This window comes from Diadema antillarum, unplaced genomic scaffold (genome assembly GCF_040938485.1).
Source record: "Diadema antillarum isolate AM-2024a unplaced genomic scaffold, OU_Dant_1.0 seq00001096_RagTag, whole genome shotgun sequence".
NCBI classification, from domain to species: domain Eukaryota; kingdom Metazoa; phylum Echinodermata; class Echinoidea; order Diadematoida; family Diadematidae; genus Diadema; species Diadema antillarum.
The window spans coordinates 1,137,979-1,157,193 of NW_027271913.1; the positions used below are offsets into that span (position 1 = coordinate 1,137,979).

The 19,215-nt window shown below is 39.6% G+C and overlaps 2 protein-coding genes across 2 annotated transcripts in view; both read right to left on the minus strand.

Moving 5' to 3' along the window:
• Window positions 1–3,652: 3,652 nt before the first annotated feature.
• Window positions 3,653–8,197, minus strand: LOC139743543 (uncharacterized). Its single transcript, XM_071654022.1, has one exon. The coding sequence runs from the start codon at window positions 8,195–8,197 to the stop codon at window positions 3,653–3,655; it is 4,545 nt and encodes a 1,514-aa protein (XP_071510123.1).
• A 9,641-nt stretch (window positions 8,198–17,838) lies between these two features.
• The window catches only part of LOC139743544 (fibropellin-3-like), a 56,899-nt gene continuing 55,522 nt past the window's right edge, over window positions 17,839–19,215 (minus strand). The window contains exons 12-13 of the mRNA XM_071654023.1: window positions 18,919–19,117; window positions 17,839–17,899 (exon numbers count right to left, since the gene is read on the minus strand). Coding sequence (XP_071510124.1) covers window positions 17,839–17,899; window positions 18,919–19,117 — 260 coding nt within the window. The remainder of the gene's footprint in view (window positions 17,900–18,918; window positions 19,118–19,215) is intronic.

Below are 19,215 nucleotides of genomic sequence, written 5' to 3' on the forward strand. Positions count from 1 at the left end.
TGCCTCGACTGTAACAGAGCAGCACATCTTTCACCCAAAAAATTGCATTTCCTGAAACGAGAAGAGATCGTAGAACTCTCACTGCCGCCGTCTATGGAGCTCACCTGCAGTGATTTCGCTGCATTGGTGCCAAAATCGTCTCTAAGAATTACTGGAGGGTCTGTCACAGAATTCAATGAGACTCACTGTAAGATACCTCACTTGTTCGAACTTTCGTTGACAGAAGTGATCGTCGAGGACAGCATACTTAAACAAATATTAGGCGGCGGACTTGTCACATATGTCACCTTGAAAAAAATAACATTAACTTCAGACTTTTCGTTTCCAGAGGAGGACAAAATTTTACATGCAACAAACCTCGAAAATCTAGAGTACTCATTGAGTAGACTAAAGAATATTCCACCGGTCTTTGCTCCAAATGTTTTCATTCTGAACCTCAACGGGAATTTGCTGACGAACTTTGCCTGCGATCGAATCTTGTATTTTTACCGACACCTTCGCCAACTTGACTTATCCTACAATCGCATTTCTTTTGTTTCCAGATGTTCAAGAATTGTCAACAGCCATCCCCTTGAAACACTCATCCTGACGGGTAACGAAATAGGTTCATTAAGGGTCAAACATTATGATACACATTTTAGCATATTTTCGCGCCTTGAATATTTGGACTTAAGAAGTAACAATCTACGATATCTGAGTCAGGACATCGTCCCAACAAGTGTTGGGAATATGCCGTTGTTTTATCTTACATTGAACGCAGACGATAACCCACTCGTCTGTGATTGTGACCAACGTTGGCTTCTCGGGATTGATGATCATTTGATTTTTCAAAATGGCGTCTGCGCTGCTCCAGAGATTAACGAAGGGCGTCTTGTGACAGATCTTATCCAAGAATCTTTCCCTTGTCCACCACTTATTCAGGAATCGCAGGTGTGTGCCTATATCAATAACAGTTTAATTGTGTCTGTTACGTGTCCGGTGACATCACAACCAAAGCCTAACATCACGTGGTTCTCCTTTAGCCTGCTGCTTAATGATACCCTCTTCACTCAATCCGGTGAACCCGGTGAGAAAGGTCACGTAAAAATTGATGTAAATAATTTCGTCAATCGAGAAATCATCTTATCATGTGTCGTAGAGAGCATCTACCAGTCCCTTGTAATGGATATTGTATTATCTGTAGAATTATCATCTGAAACTAGGGAAAGACAAAAGTTTCGGAACGCGTCGTTAATGTGCGAAGCTTCACAGCGGCTGGATGGTGTTACAAAGCCAAAGAATGTTACCGATCTCCCCTTGAACATTCCAGGGAGTGGGGCAGCTGGAAGGTTAGATTTCGACAAACGGTCTTTCGTTGCTTTTATTTCTTTGCTTTTGTTACATTTGCTTCTCGGATAACAGCTACCAGGACATACTGCTGTAAATAATCAAATCAACAAGTCATTAACAAAGGGCAATCAGTCCCTGTGACTTGTAAAAACCTCCTGATCTCCCTGAAATATTTGGTGTACTTTGACAATTCCCTTATCTTCTTACCATTCAAAATACCGACTGTCACATGGGTTAAACCAGAGTCGGATATAATCACACATGCCACTTACTGATCTAATATCTCAACCAATCTGTAGTGTTTATTCGAACACAACAACCCTCAGGACTTCACAACTTCAAAATATCGTTAACGTATATCTCATCAACTGAGTTGCACATTCGTGTACACGAATTTTGATACTCAAATCCATACACAAGTACCTTATGGGATATCTCAGGTTCCTGATATGAACCTGCCGTGATATCTTTACATCAATAACCACTCCGTCGCCCTTACTACTGTTACAACTGTTGCAGTACGTTGTTACACCACTTCTGCAACTCACCTTTCACTTAGGGCGAGTATGGGACCTAGCTAACTAACATGGGCTAGTATACTCATGTTTTACACGATTCGATAACACTTGTAACACTTCCTCAAAAAAGAAGGGGGTAGAAATTATAATTGTAACTATACACACGGCCGGTAATCGTTACTCCATTAACATCTATATACCACCCCCACTTATATGGTCCTAGTGGTACACATGAAGCGACTAAATATCCTCCTACTGATATATCATTAAGTGTTTAACTTCTAAGTTATCTATGTTATCGAACAACAAAAATATATATATATTCACTCAACCTTCTCCAAATGCTACGAAAAGAGCATCACAATGGAGCATCAAATGCTCGAACTCACTATACACGGTTCCTCAAACAAACTTCCAGGTACATCACTCACAATTCGCCATAGGAAGGCGTGCACGTGAAAGGGACATAAACTCAACAAGCTCTTGCTGAGCTAATAATCATTCGGGCTTCTTATCCCTTTATCTTGTCAGTCATGCACGCACACAAAAAAAGAACACCTCACGGTCGCACCATATATGATGAAAAAAAAAATATATTGTTGACGTGTATCATAGGCACTAATGAACATCTCACTCCTCTCCAAATTGCAACGTGATGAGCCAACCCAAATATAATCGGGCGTATAACATCGCCAGTTAACTTGTTTGGCCACTGTTCCTAGTACCGTACATGAAATATCCAGTGTTCAATTGTCAGTGTACATCACCGATGTTGCTGGACGCGAAAAAGCATACAGAAGTGTCGACAGGCGGATTGAAGAGCGTAATTTTGCCAACGTTCAGCACATCCAGTGAACTGGTTTTCCACTGGCCGGTATCGTAGTTGACAGCAACCTTCACCGCATCTGGAATGGCATTGCCGACTTTGGGGCGAAGTCCCGAAACCCAGTTGCCATCTAAATTATCAAAGCAGTGTTACGAAACCTTACATACTACGGGCAGCTGACTTTTTTGTACATAAATCTTGATGCTTAAATACTCAATTTTGTATAATAGCACGATGTAACATGTACTCTAAACAGTACACATCAATGTATCAGTCTTATTCATACCTAACTTCAATAATATCATGTTGTTATAACACTGTTTTCACCATCACGTTAGTGATATTCAATATCACACGGCATACATGACAAATAATGCGTTTCATGTCACATCATTATTGTTCCTGTATATAAAAAACAAAGAAATACACAAATAACCGAGAGTACTTACTGCTGATTGTATGGATAGTATTCTTCTCCGTGGAGAGGAAAAAGAACCCTGGCTTCAAGTGGTCCAGACTGGCTTAAAAGGATTAATAACTGGCGAGGTTCTGCTACGACTCCTCCTTCGACCACATCCCTGCTCAGTCTGTCACACACTTAAAATGTTCTTACCCTATCATGTACAAAACTACACAATGTACTACATAGAAACCCTGGACGGCTCGCCCGCGGAATCTGGCACCTGTGGAAATTCCACCCTTTTGTCGCATCGCTTTTGTCTCATCGCATTCCCCACACAGCTTTCTGCAGTGGGTTATAAAAAAAACACACTCGTCATTTTGTTACAACACAAATCGCGCTTCATCACATTTCAACGCACTTATACTACACCAGCAATGGCAACTGTTCCTACTCTATTCACTGGTATATATTCTAATAAAATAGAAACAAAAAAACCAAATACATTTCTCTTGTGACATTTTACTCCCCCTTCAAGAAATGTATTTACACTTCCACTTTTTGTTTTCTTTTCACTGACTACATGCGGCTCAGGAGATCTGCTCCGACATTGTCGGTACCCTTGATCGCCTCCATCTTAAACCTATATGGTTGTAGGGCAAGCGCCCATCGCATGATTCGTCCATTGATCACCTTTGCACTTTGCATGTACGTGAGAGGGTGATGATCAGTTTCTAGCACGAACTCCTTGCCGTAGAGATATGGTTCAAGTTTTCTAACGGCCCACACAATCGCTAGACATTCGCGCTCGATGGTCGAATAGTTTCTCTCCCTTGGTAGGAGTTTCCTGCTAATGTAGGCTACTGGGAACTTCGTATCCCCGTGGGCTTGGAGTAGGACCGCGCCCACACCGATCTCTGAGGCGTCTGTTCTCAACACAAACGGAAGGCTTAGGTCAGGCAGGTGGAGGATAGGTGCATTGTCAAGTTTGTTTTTGAGAGTGTTGAACGCAACCTCCTGAGGGACCCCCCATTCCAGTTTGTTTGGTTCCGCCTTTTTTGTTTTGTCTGTGAGGGGTGCCGCGATGGCTGCATAATTCGGGATGAACTTACGGTAGTAGTTCGTCATTCCCAACAAAGATCTGAGTTGTTTCTTGGTCTCTGGTCGACTTACCTTCATGATCGACTCCACCTTTCCTGGTCGAGGTGAGACCTGGCCGAGTCCAACCACGTGACCGAGGAACTCGACCTGAGAATGACCTACTGAACACTTACTTGGCCTTGCGGTGAGGTTCGCGTCCCTCAGCCTCTGGAACAGTAGGCCCAGGGTGTCGAGGTGCTGTTCCCATGTGTCCGAATGTACAAGGATGTCATCAATGTAGTTGACAACTCCCTTCAGTCCACTGAGAAGGGTTCTCATCAGCCGGCTGAAGGTGGCCGGCGCGTTCACTAGGCCGAACGGCATTACCTTAAAATGATACAAACCATCAGGTGTTATGAATGCTGTTAGCTCTTTAGATTTCTCAGACATTGGGACCTGCCAGTAACCTTTGCTAAGGTCGATTTTGGTGAAGAATTTGTCGGATGCTAGCCTAGTGAACAGCTCTTCTTGATCTGGTATTGGCTCTGAGTCGAACTTAGTCACCTTGTTAAGTCGTCGGAAATCCACACAGAAGCGGTTGCTTCCGTCTGGTTTTTTCACCAAAACAATAGGCGAGGCGGTCGGACTATTTGAACGTTCAATAACCCCTAGTGACAGCATTGTCCTCACCTCTTCTTGAACCGTCTCTCTTAAGGCATGGGGAATTGGATAGGGTTTTGATCTTGGGATCTCCTTTACGGTGAGTTCGATGCCATGTTCACCAAGGGAGGTATGGCCAGGAATATCAGTGAAAATATCCTCATACTTTCCCATGAGTTCACCTACCTGTGCTTGTTGACTCGGGGTCAGGTCGTTGTTTTCGTCCACATCACCCAGTGATTCTTTGGCCTCCATTGGGTAGGGCTGGAGTAGGGATGAGTTTGACATCTCCGGAAGGAGGTTGGGGCTGGTCGTCTCGTTGTCATCTGGTTCAAGAATCGCTGTGCACGCTACGTCAGCTGAGGGATCTGAAATGAGAAGGGAACTTTCTCTCTCGTTATACTTCTTGAGCAGGTTGATATGGAACACTTTTGACTTGCCCTTTACATCTATTCGATAGTCTGTGTCACTCACCTTGGCTGTTACGGCAAACGGACCCTTCCACTGGAGGAGCAACTTGTTCCTGTCCGTGGGGAGAAGAAGGAGGACTAAGTCCCCCACTTCCAGCTGTCTCTGTCGAGACTTTCTGTCGTAGTAGCGTTTATACCTAGATGCTGACCTTTCAAGTTGATCTCGGGCTGCATGACATGTCTCTTCGAGTCTGTTTCGCAGGTCGAACATGTATTGGCATGTTGTTTTGGTCTCACCTGTCTCTATGTTCCCCGTCCAGAGTTCTCGAAGGATGGTCATTGGGCCCCTCACCTTCCTACCATATAAGAGTTCAAAGGGAGAGAAGCCTAAGCTATCCTGAGGTGATTCTCTAATGGCAAAGAGGAGTGGCTCAACATATCTATCCCAGTCAACGGGTCGTTCTGAACACATACGCTTGAGCATCTGTTTTAGGGTTCCATTAAACCGCTCCACTAGGCCGTTTGCGGCGGGATGGTAGGGTGAAGTGGTAATTTGCCTTACAGACAGGAGATTACTTACCTGCTTCATTACCTCAAAGGTAAACTGCGAACCCTGATCTGTTAGCATCTCTTTAGGAATCCCTACTCTAGTGAAAACACTGACAAGGGCCTCAGCAACTCTTTCTGTTTCTATGCTAGGCAGTGGAATGGCCTCGGGGTATCGCGTCGCATAGTCAATGATGGTGAGTATATACCTATTCTTGCGCTCAGTCATCGGGTGTATTGGGCCCACGATATCGACAGCAATGCGCTCAAAGGGTACTTCAATGAGGGGCATTCTTCCTAGAGGGGCTTTTGGAACCCTACCCTTGTGAAGTGTGCGTTGACAAACATCGCATGACCTACAATATCGCGAAACATCTCCAGTAATTCCTGGCCAGAAGAAGTTCGAGAGTATTTTGTCTAGGGTCTTCTTTGCGCCTTGGTGTCCTCCAAGCAGGGTTCCATGAGCCGCTCTCATGACTTGGGCACGATAGGGCTTTGGGACTACGACTTGTGTGAAAAGAGTATCTGACTCGACTTTGGGTGAATGAAATTTTCTGTACAGGATGCCATTTTCATAGAAGAAAGATGATACTGCACAGTGGTCACTCACCTTTTCTGTTTGTGATTTCCCTAATTCCCTGAGCTTTCGAAGACTGTCATCATCTGCTTGGGCTTGTTTCAACAATGCTGGTGTGACAGTTTCCTCGAGGGGTGCAGGTACCTTCAGCGGACGGAATGGCTTACCCAACTGTTTCTTCTGACCTCTAGTTTCCACGGCTCCAGCCGGGTTGATAGACAAGGTCCAGTTTTGGTCCGGATCGCCTGGTGCTCGTACACCTTCCAGATTGCCTAGGATCAAATCATACAATGGTGTCTTCATGCATAAAGCTTCGATACTGCCAGTGAAATATGGTGTGTCAACATTGATCATAGCTATAGGTAGCTTCCTTACTGTGCCATCTATCAGAACACACGTATTTTCCTCACCTGTCAACTGAGACTTATCAACGAGATCCTCTCTTATCACTGCACTGCTGCACCCACTGTCCCGCAAAACTGTGGCTTGTTTACCTCCCACGGCACCAATCACCACCGGCATCTTTCTCACGACGTTTTCACTACACGCCGCACTCAACATGGGCAGTGAATGTCCACACGGCAATTGCACCCGGTCGCCACATGGGCCCATACAACATGCTTGCGGAGCGCTCGGTGGGAGTTTTACTACCATGCATGAAGCTTCTACTCTATTTGAGGAACTTACCTCTGGAGGGATGACGGCGTTACTTACAGTAGGGTCTCCGCTCATCATTCCCTGTAAGTTGTCGTTGGGGTTGAAGGGGGGTGAAGAGTAATACTCACCCGGAAAGGAGTTAGATTCTTCACGGGGTATCTCAGACCACATACCATGGGCGACCATCCCTGCGACATTCTTGGGATTTAATCTACAGTCCCTTGCATAATGTCCCGGTTTCTTACACACAAAACATGTTGGTGGGGATTGAGTGTTTCCTGGCTTTGGACAGTCTCTAGCGAGGTGACCTGGCCTACCACACAAAAAGCACTGTCGCTGGTTCTGCGTCTGAGGGGGAAACGGTGATCGCGCGTTAGCATTTGTCTTACCTGGAGCCCTCTTCGTCTCTCCAGGTAGCATTCTAGGAGCGTTAGCTCGCGGAGCAGGGGAAGGCTTGAAGGTACCGCCCCTCGCCTCCAGATACTGTTCAGCAATAGAAGTAGCTTCATCTAGCGTGCATGGCTGCCGTTCTTTCACAAATAAAGCTAGTTCTCGTGGGCAGCCTTCTACAAATTGTCCCCGAAGGAGTAGATCTTTCAGCCCATCAAACGTGACGGCAGTCCCTGATAATTCAATCCATCTCTCTAAGTAACTTTCAAGGCGGGTAGCGTATTGATGCCCTGACTCACCATTTTCTGGTCTACAAGTGAGGAATTTTTGACGGAAAGACTCTGCGGTTAACTGGAATCGCTTTAATAGCGCGGCTTTGAGCACCTTATAGTTGTCTGCATCTGCCGCCGACAATCGTGCATACACTTCCAGCGCACTACCAGTTAACAACGCGCTCAGATTTATAGCCCACTCTTCTTGGGGCCACTCTTGGCTCCGCGCATACCTTTCATAGCGTTGTAAATATGCATCTAGATCGTCTTTCTCTGCGTAGAATGGTGGCAGCTTAGGGGTCCTAGCCTTCGGCCTGTTCACTTCCGGGGTGGAAGTGGATGCATTTGCATTTTCTTGAGTTTCTACAATTTTCAACCTTAACTCGGCAGTTGCCTTTTCAGCTCGTTTTATTTCTAATTGTTCTGCTCGCTCGTCTCTCGCTATGTCTTGTTGTTCTTTGACAAACGCTCTTAATTCAGATCCACTAAATCCTAATTTCTCACCAGTTTCCGCGAGCTTGGTTACATCCATTTTGATACTTTATTCGTTGTTTTGTCCTGGTTTTTTTTTTTTTTCAAAGTGAAGCCAAGTTACTGTTCCCCCTACTAGAAAGAAAAAAAAAACGACTCTCGGGTTCTATATCACACCCATGCGACAGTAAATGGCATGCTACACTTTCTCCCGGACGTGCCCCCAGTAATTGTCACATGGGTTAAACCAGAGTCGGATATAATCACACATGCCACTTACTGATCTAATATCTCAACCAATCTGTAGTGTTTATTCGAACACAACAACCCTCAGGACTTCACAACTTCAAAATATCGTTAACGTATATCTCATCAACTGAGTTGCACATTCGTGTACACGAATTTTGATACTCAAATCCATACACAAGTACCTTATGGGATATCTCAGGTTCCTGATATGAACCTGCCGTGATATCTTTACATCAATAACCACTCCGTCGCCCTTACTACTGTTACAACTGTTGCAGTACGTTGTTACACCACTTCTGCAACTCACCTTTCACTTAGGGCGAGTATGGGACCTAGCTAACTAACATGGGCTAGTATACTCATGTTTTACACGATTCGATAACACTTGTAACACTTCCTCAAAAAAGAAGGGGGTAGAAATTATAATTGTAACTATACACACGGCCGGTAATCGTTACTCCATTAACATCTATATACCACCCCCACTTATATGGTCCTAGTGGTACACATGAAGCGACTAAATATCCTCCTACTGATATATCATTAAGTGTTTAACTTCTAAGTTATCTATGTTATCGAACAACAAAAATATATATATATATTCACTCAACCTTCTCCAAATGCTACGAAAAGAGCATCACAATGGAGCATCAAATGCTCGAACTCACTATACACGGTTCCTCAAACAAACTTCCAGGTACATCACTCACAATTCGCCATAGGAAGGCGTGCACGTGAAAGGGACATAAACTCAACAAGCTCTTGCTGAGCTAATAATCATTCGGGCTTCTTATCCCTTTATCTTGTCAGTCATGCACGCACACAAAAAAAGAACACCTCACGGTCGCACCATATATGATGAAAAAAAAAATATATTGTTGACGTGTATCATAGGCACTAATGAACATCTCACTCCTCTCCAAATTGCAACGTGATGAGCCAACCCAAATATAATCGGGCGTATAACATCGCCAGTTAACTTGTTTGGCCACTGTTCCTAGTACCGTACATGAAATATCCAGTGTTCAATTGTCAGTGTACATCACCGATGTTGCTGGACGCGAAAAAGCATACAGAAGTGTCGACAGGCGGATTGAAGAGCGTAATTTTGCCAACGTTCAGCACATCCAGTGAACTGGTTTTCCACTGGCCGGTATCGTAGTTGACAGCAACCTTCACCGCATCTGGAATGGCATTGCCGACTTTGGGGCGAAGTCCCGAAACCCAGTTGCCATCTAAATTATCAAAGCAGTGTTACGAAACCTTACATACTACGGGCAGCTGACTTTTTTGTACATAAATCTTGATGCTTAAATACTCAATTTTGTATAATAGCACGATGTAACATGTACTCTAAACAGTACACATCAATGTATCAGTCTTATTCATACCTAACTTCAATAATATCATGTTGTTATAACACTGTTTTCACCATCACGTTAGTGATATTCAATATCACACGGCATACATGACAAATAATGCGTTTCATGTCACATCATTATTGTTCCTGTATATAAAAAACAAAGAAATACACAAATAACCGAGAGTACTTACTGCTGATTGTATGGATAGTATTCTTCTCCGTGGAGAGGAAAAAGAACCCTGGCTTCAAGTGGTCCAGACTGGCTTAAAAGGATTAATAACTGGCGAGGTTCTGCTACGACTCCTCCTTCGACCACATCCCTGCTCAGTCTGTCACACACTTAAAATGTTCTTACCCTATCATGTACAAAACTACACAATGTACTACATAGAAACCCTGGACGGCTCGCCCGCGGAATCTGGCACCTGTGGAAATTCCACCCTTTTGTCGCATCGCTTTTGTCTCATCGCATTCCCCACACAGCTTTCTGCAGTGGGTTATAAAAAAAACACACTCGTCATTTTGTTACAACACAAATCGCGCTTCATCACATTTCAACGCACTTATACTACACCAGCAATGGCAACTGTTCCTACTCTATTCACTGGTATATATTCTAATAAAATAGAAACAAAAAAACCAAATACATTTCTCTTGTGACACCGACAAGGGGGGCTTATAGATAGAGGAATGCACATTATTGTGTTTAGAAATCAAATACACTGTGGAAGCAAAGACCAACAAAAAGAATTGTGACAAAGTTGTTGGTTACTGTCTAAACTGATGTCCAAATAAATGAAACAAATGCCGAACAGTATAATATAATATACAAGTGATAATTCTATTGTCTTTATCAACATAGCTATAAACGAGTATATTCTCTCTGATGAATAATTGCTTCGAGAATGGATTTATAATGCCTACGTGGAAATCTTCTATTTATAATAATAATGATAATAATTAGAGAAATTTGTATGGCGCAGCTACTATATAAATATACTCTACTGCGCTGTGATATAACGTAGTTCCTAACATTGTTACTGATTAGACACACACAAAATAAGTAACAAATTAATCAAAGGCTTCTGAAAAAAAGGTTAGTCTTTAACAAAGATTTGAAGACAGCAAGTGATGGGGCCTTCCTCATTTTCTCAGGTAATTTATTCCAAACTTTTGGAGCAGCACAACTGAAGGCACAATCCCCCAAAGTTACTTTTATTTTTGAGTTAGGTTGCTTTAGAAGCAACTTATCCTGTGTACTTCTTAAATTATGTGAATATGGATATGATTTCATTAATATTAATTCTGATGAATAACCAGGTGCTTGGCCATTCAGTACTCTATAAATAAGTAACAAAATCTTAAATGCAATTCTCTGCCTTACTGGCAACCAATGTAACTTCATCAAAACGGTTGTAATATGTGAACATTTTGACGATGCGATATGATATGATATGATATGATATGATATGATATGATATGATATGATATGATATGATATGATATGATACGGATATGAAACCAGGCTTGACATTAACGGTGGTCCGGGGCCATCAGAAATAGACATCGGGCCACCATTATTTCAGAAATGATATGCTTTAGTGGCACAATCGGACCACAAAAATTGTGAGTGTGTACATCGTTTCCATGCCATTTTGCTCATCCCGAAAAGGGGAGAATAGATAGCAGGTCAGTGTTTGATGACTGCATGCATTTCAACTAGTGGCCGTGACCAGGGATGCTAGATTGCTGCTCGTCTTCACGGCAATTAAACGCAGTCTATATTATTTCCGGCTTAATTTTGATAGATTGTTTTTCTCACGGTCAAATTTTATCTATCTGAAAATAGAAGTATAACCTCTACGTTGAATATAGTCATTTTCATGAATATGTGGTGTCGTGAAAAAACGTGTTTTTTTTTTCAATTTAATATTGAATATAGTAGAGTGAAATTCGTCACAGTCATGTAGTTATCATGATTTGTGTTTTTTCAATGTTTTGCTGTACATTATTCCATTTTTTATGTTTTCTCCCTTACTTCTAAGTCACAGTAAGTGGTATTCGAAGCACTTCATCATCCCTGACAATTTCCACATAGTTGTATGTGTTTATTGAATAATTTCAATGTCCTATTTAAGGATTTTGTCATTCGTTGTTGTTGTTGTTTTTTTCTGGCTAAAAAAAAAATATGAATGTTGTGTCCCGAACGGACCACCAAAATAACAAAGTTAGTATCGAGCCAATGTATACAAATTCCAATGAAAATTTAATGAATTTAGTAATGTAAGTTTTTATTCATCCGTTGTCCACGGAATGTTCAATTTAGCCACAACATTAAGTCACTGCGTCTGGCCCTAATGTTTTAATTCCGAGAAAGGTTGCTATTCCGACCTTCGACACTTCATCAGCTCATTTGAAAGAGTGGCATTCTCTGCGGTAAGTCCAGTTGCAGTGATCGCACTTTATGACTATAACTGATTTTGACAAGTTAATTAGTGCACACATGTGAAAGGGATCGTATAGTTTTGGCTGAGACCTAACTTTTTGTGAGATAATGAGAAACCTCTAATCAAATGCGAAAGAGCATGTAATTCCAAAAGGAATTCAAAGTTTGTTTGATAAATATTGATTTTGAATTGGCTGAGATATCCAAAACAGGGCGATCTTAGTAAAATGACCCACCTTTTATTACGCTGGTTTTAGCTCAGAAATCAATTAGACATTACGGTCCCAATGTCTGGAATAAACTACCTGATCAATTAAACCAGTGTACTTCACTTTTTTCCTTCAAAGCTCATTCAAAAAAGTATTTATTATTGAAATATGTTTCCAGTTAGTAGTCTTTGATCAATGTATTTTTTCTTTCTTTTTTTTTCTGAAGTCTCAGTAAGCCCTGATCCATGCAAAGTGGGTTTTTTTTCATTCCCTCCCGTTCCTTTCTTTGATAATGATATTGCATACATTCAGTAAAGCGTACACCTTACCCCCAAAATAGGCATGCTACAGCCTTTATTCTCTCTTGCACTGTCACCTGCACACACCTACACTTTTATTGTCTACTATACCATGCAGTAGTCAATGGTGCTGCGTGCTGGTTTTTTTTTTTTCTTGTTTTAAAGCGCCAAGTCACTATTTTTCTTTTCTGTTTTTTTTTTCTGTAGCAAAATGTGTTTCGTGTATTAAGATTAAGAGTTTTATGAGTACATATATAATTGGTGTTGTATTACATTGGTATCACATATTCAGATAGGGCCTCATCCACGTCAAGCTCTGCTTATGATGACGGTCCCCTGTATTGATTTCTCCTTTGTTAATAGATACAGTATGCCTTAATATGTTATTTTGATTCATAATCATGTCACTTCAGACGTAATGTTGTTACGCAAATGATTTTTCTTTGTATTGATTTGTATGTATCTGTATCATTTTGTTTTCATTTGCAATTGCATTCGGAGAAAGAAAATGCAGAAATAAACCAAACAAACAAAACAAACAAACTAACTTGGTGTTTGGATGTCTCGGCAATTTCTAAACTGATTTTCAACAAAGAAACTTTGAATTCCTTTTAAAATGGTATGTTCTGTACAATTTCATATGAAATGTTTTCTTCGTATCTCAAAAAGTTAAATTGTTTCCTATCCTCATCTCCACCAATACTATACCCTCCTTTGGATTTCTGTGAAACAATTTAATACATTTGAAATGAGGCTAGATATCTTAAAATAGCTTACAACAGTCTTGGGATTTAATGCGTTATAGTTTAAGTGCATAAAAAATTTGTTCTTACCAAAAGCTTTGTTTCTCAATAGATATTTGAGCATGACAACTGCATGATATGAACTCATTATAGTTATTTGTTAAGCCCTATCATACCTAGCTACAATATAGCCACTGCGAATGAAGGAAAATACTAAAAAAATTATATAAAAGATTCATGTTACTGAAATCGGAGGGGCCCGAATTTCTTTATTATTCTCACATTCGATTCACGTTGTTTTTATTTTTGTTAGGACAGTTGCATAACACATTGACACATTGATTTTATAACACATTATGACACATTAAATTTTACGATCGTTCTAACATTAAACACACAAACAAACGGAATTTTTCAGTATTCTACATCAGGGTGCCGTGATACAAGTAATTTGTGCTTGTTCGGACAGTTGCATAACACATTGACTACAAAGTTTTGCTATCGTTCTGGTTTAATCACATATCATTATCTGCTTATGTAGCCCAACTTGGTTTGTTTTTGCATTTCGCGCACATTTTCACGCACACACACACAAACACACACACAGAGACAAACACCATCTCACACGGAGACTGTTTTTAGAACTCGTGTTCTAACTTCATGTTATATTGAGCAATTAGGCCCAAATACTGCATGTTAAGTCCTGTTGTTACCTCAGTTACAACTGTTTTATTGACAGCTGATTGGTTGAACACTCATATGTAGTTATAGAGTAGCATGCACGTATTGTAGTATTTCTTTAGAATTTATACTTAGATTCAAACTTGCATAGGTTGACCACTACGTTCTAAGATATGTTTGCAATGATAACATTATATATAATTTTTATCATGCACCCTAGCTTGATACCATGTTCTATTTTATTTTGCTATATTTGATGTACTTTTCATTGAGAAATGTGAAAAATTCATTTCAATGGAATGAGTAAAACATACATAAATAAACGTTGAAAAGGCGAGATAAATGAATCATTAGTCATTTTCAACGCATCATCGAGTCACAATGTTATCTTCTCAGGAATGCATCTGTTTTAGTATCTTTTCTTTATACTGGAACCAACACATGGAATGAAATTATATATATATATATATATATATATATATATATATATATATATGTGTGTGTGTGTGTGTGTGTGTGTGTGTGTTTCGATTTGAAACCGATTTTTTCCCTAATTACAAATAAATCATCTTCACTTTCCCTTTGGCTTACGCAATCTTTCTCTCCGAGAAAGTTAAAAAAAAAAAGGGGGGGCTCTCCTTTCCATTCCTTTTTATGATGCTTTACTGCTCTTGGCGGGATCGGTTTGTTCTTATGGATATAATCCACGTGAAACCCATGCATCGCGCCACACAGAATACTGGGTAAATCCTCGACAGAAGAGTGCTCGACCGGAAAGGGAGCGAAAATCTGCGTAAGGTATACACATCCGTTGGGTAAAGTTTGTTGAGGATTGAAGAAAAAATGCTTGATGCTGTAAAGCAGAACATTTTATACGCATATATCTAATATATATATATATATGAATATATATATATATATACATGTATATGTAATATATATATATATATATATATATATATATATAGATAAATCTTATACAAATCTTATATATGATATAATGATTTATAGTATACGTATTAAATGTGCGTGTTTTCGTGTGCAAAGGGAAAAACTTGAGCACAGTACGGAGCATTGACACAGCTTGCTCATTTTCAATAAAGAAAAGAAAATGAAAAAAGAACATGTGATGGTATCGTATCATTGAATGGTAAGGGAGATGACTGTGCCTACTGTTCAGCTCAAGTCTTATAGGAGGATGATGTCACAGGTGGAATGTATAAATAAAATGATCTAGACGATTTTTTTTTTTGGCTTTCTTTTAGAGGTGTACCTCAACAGGGTGCAGAAAAAGATTAAAGAATGTATTTCATGTGTTGAGATCAGAATAGTTTGTTTCATTTGTTTCATTAAAGTCTTTATTATTTATGAGATGGGTGCGTGCTGAAAATAGATTTTCTTAAAGACAAACTGTATTTTCTCTACTAAAAGTGCATGCCTGGCGAATCTCTGCTGGGGCAAAACCAATTCAGACAAGATGCACTTTGTAGAGAAATTTAAAGTATAATTATGCAACTAATAAGTTTTTATCAAGCTTTCCTTCCTATGTTTTAACGAATATTCGCCGGCTTTATTTTAGGGTCTTTGATACGACTTTTAAAGTTATGAAGCTTCGAAGGATCCTTTTCGTTTAAAAGCTTGATTCCTCCACGTACGGCTCCCAGCGGAAATAAAAACAAGGTTGTTGATGTTTTTTTCTGGATGACCTTATGCCAAGCCTGATCTTGGATTCTGATTAATGCTAAGGATACGGCATTCCGACAAAATTATCTCTTAAGCGGACATCATATTGGCATTTGAAAATATACGTGATATAAAGTGTACACACCCACGTCAGCACCAAGTGCTAACCATTAATGACTTAGATATTTCATTATTTCTTAGAATGAACAGACACATACAAACAAACACTTACAAAGAAACACAAACAAACAAACTTTCTCCTGGTCTTTCTCTCATTTTCATCGTCATCAGAAAAAACAACAACAAAACTCATGCTCAAAACAACAGTGTTCATTATAACTTTACCAACTACATGCTCACATCACACAGGGGAAACATCGGAAGAATAATATAATAACGACTAGATTAGCACAGGCCATGACAGTACATAGGAAGACTTTCATTGTTCCATGATGTTATTGAACACTAAAATAATATGGTTCACTCCTTTAATTCCCACCAAAAGTAGAACGTACCGTACATTTTGATATTTTACCGGTGTATTTGTGTTTACATCTCTTTTCTTTTATTCACACTGTATGTATGTGCTATATGGTTCTGCTGGAGATGGAGAAAAACTTAAACTTTGTAATTATGTCCTGAGCGAAACAGGCTCTTGCGAAATCATTTTCAAGTGACAAGTAAAAATAATGCCATGAATACTATCAAGACTGTCTTGCACCACACATACGATGAGAACAAACGAAAATAAACATTTCTAAGAGAGAGAGAGGGAGAGAGAGAGAGAGAAAGAGGGAAAGAGAGAGAAAAAAGAGAGAAAAAAAGAGAGATCAAAAAATATCACGCGGAAGAAACACAACATCGCGTGTCTCATAAACCAACCTGTTCTAATTTTGATTATTGTGGAACCGACATTTAACAAATTTCTAAGTATAAATGTCTCAACAGCATTGTTGAAAACAAGCGACTGTACCCGTTTAAGCTACTTGTACTATTTCTGTTATTTTCATCTATCATTTCTGAAAGACATCGGGTAGAATTAAATCTGGTTATAATCAAAGTCAAAATATACAAATGTACAAAAATAAAGATAAAAACGCCTGAGCTTAACATCCAATTCAATTCCAATATTTTCGTAACATTCCATAAAACACGGTAATCTTAATATGTTTATAAATACAGAGCATGGATATACATCGGAAATTCATTCCTCTTTGCACATAAATTGGTGACTGCGTGACAATTAGATCTAAGTGATTTAAAGAGGACATGGGCAACCTATATCAACCAAACTGTGATTTAGTCTTACTGTGACATATCTTTAAAAAGTGCATGTGTGAAAGTGTAAATTTTCTCCGGCGTCGGTCTACTTGTGTAGAATGACAACCACTTCTACCATTTTGTCCGTACTAAATTGGTTATTTCATAACACTGACTGTAGTATACTGACTCACTTTCCCCATACACAGAAAAACAACATGATAAAGAAGGAAGACATTCACAACTCTAACTAAATTTCAGGAGTACTGGGCAAACAGTCATGGCAAGAAAAAAATCATTGTTCATCTTGCGCAAGCCTGTAGTTGTCAGCTGCTGATATCCAAACGTTATGAAAAATATAAACATCATTTAAAATGATGCATTCTCAACTGAATTACATCGCATGTCTCAGGGCTCGAGTACTTTCTATGAATTAGTATACATGGTTTTCTAGGAAGACACTGATTTGACAATTGACAATTGTTTGCCTGTACGTATATGTGTACGTGTATATTGCTTGTTTGTTTGTTTATTGTTCTTATTATCTTCTGTGACGCTATTGTATAGTGATACATTATGCACTCGTTTATAGCGCCATGAGTATCCTTTTAGGTAGAATGAGTGCTTTATAAGAGTCTCTCTATCATCATCATCATTACTCGATATTAAGTAAAATAATGTGAGTTTGAGGATCATTACAGATGAAACTGTAAAAATCATTGCAAATGTATATTAATATACACTGATGTGAGGAAAAATGGCTAGACAGTTATATATCCTCGCGGGGAGCCTGGCTCTGCCGGAATCGTGTCCACTTGTCTTGTCCAACCCTGCAGAAAAGTGAGACGAGCAACAGAAAGATAATAAATTCCCTCTTTCATCTTTTTCATTTGGAACAAGTGAACTATATTGCTACAGATTTCAGGGCTTGCGAACGATAGGTTGAAATAGGCACAAATATGACCCCGAAATGATATTTCTAAAAAATTAAAATAAACAAACAAGTAAAAACACATGGAAAGTTTAATAAACCAACTCTGTCATATACCATCACTGATCGGATGCAGAGAAAAAACAAGAGAAAAGAGTTGCAATGTTACATGCAAGTATATATGTGTAAATTAAGCAGCACACAAAGTAAGCTATACATAATGTTCATCTGATCGTTGATACATGTGTATTTTACCATTATATCTGACTATTTATCCATTTATTTGTTAATTTGGCTAGATGGCATGTGTGAAATTCCTGTTCTCTTTCCGTATTTAGGCCTACAAATAATATCCTGGGCATAGTACGTCAACATATTGTTTGTTAAATGATGAATGGAGAACAATGAAAACCAAACGTACGTCCTGCCTTGACTCTCTGATCTGGGCGTCTTTAAATTATTCAGATTTTTACATTTTTAAAAAAGCATTATATTTGTCTTTAGGGACCATATACAGAAAATACAATAATCAGGTAAACGCTTCTAATATAAAATCTTCTTTGAAGTTACAATGAAAAGATCAAAGCATGATGGGTCATGCGTGCGCTTAACTACGCTCTTTGTTACGTCACTGACCAACCTGTGCAGCTAGGAGTACAGTAATACTTTTTATAAAAAGCCAAAAAGTTTTGTGTATAAAAGCTTCCGTATTTGTTACTTGTAGGAAATCAAATCTTGTGTTTCAACAAATTCTAAATGTCCTTCTTATTTCAGCCAAACTCCCTAACTTTACTGATTGCTGGTTGTTCTTGTTTATTTTTTTATTCATATATTGATTTATTTACCTATCTATTTATTTATTTATCTATTTATTTATTTACGTGGAAATAAATGAAACGAAATGAAGAATAAGCTCACAGCGTAGCTTTCTTGATTTCAGAGCAAGTGTTGACACTCTGTGTGTTGGTCCACGTGGTGTAAAGGACTTCCTCCCCGTCACACAGGTGGCACTGGCCCGTCCACGAGGTGGTCGATTCACCGTTATCTCGACTGACCACGTAGCCAAAGGTAGGAAAGTGGCAGCTTGTGTCGGCGAACCCAACTAAGACGTCTGCCCCTGTGAGTCAAAAAAAGAATGCATCTTATTATGTTTCGGTGTTGGACGAGTGTTTTACACAAATAAATCAAATTTAACACAAAAACCCTTAACTTCGT

Coding starts and splice junctions, on each gene's coding strand:
- LOC139743543 (XM_071654022.1), bottom strand. CDS start 8,197: ATGGATGTAACCAAGCTCGCGGAAACTGGTGAGAAATTAGGATTTAGT.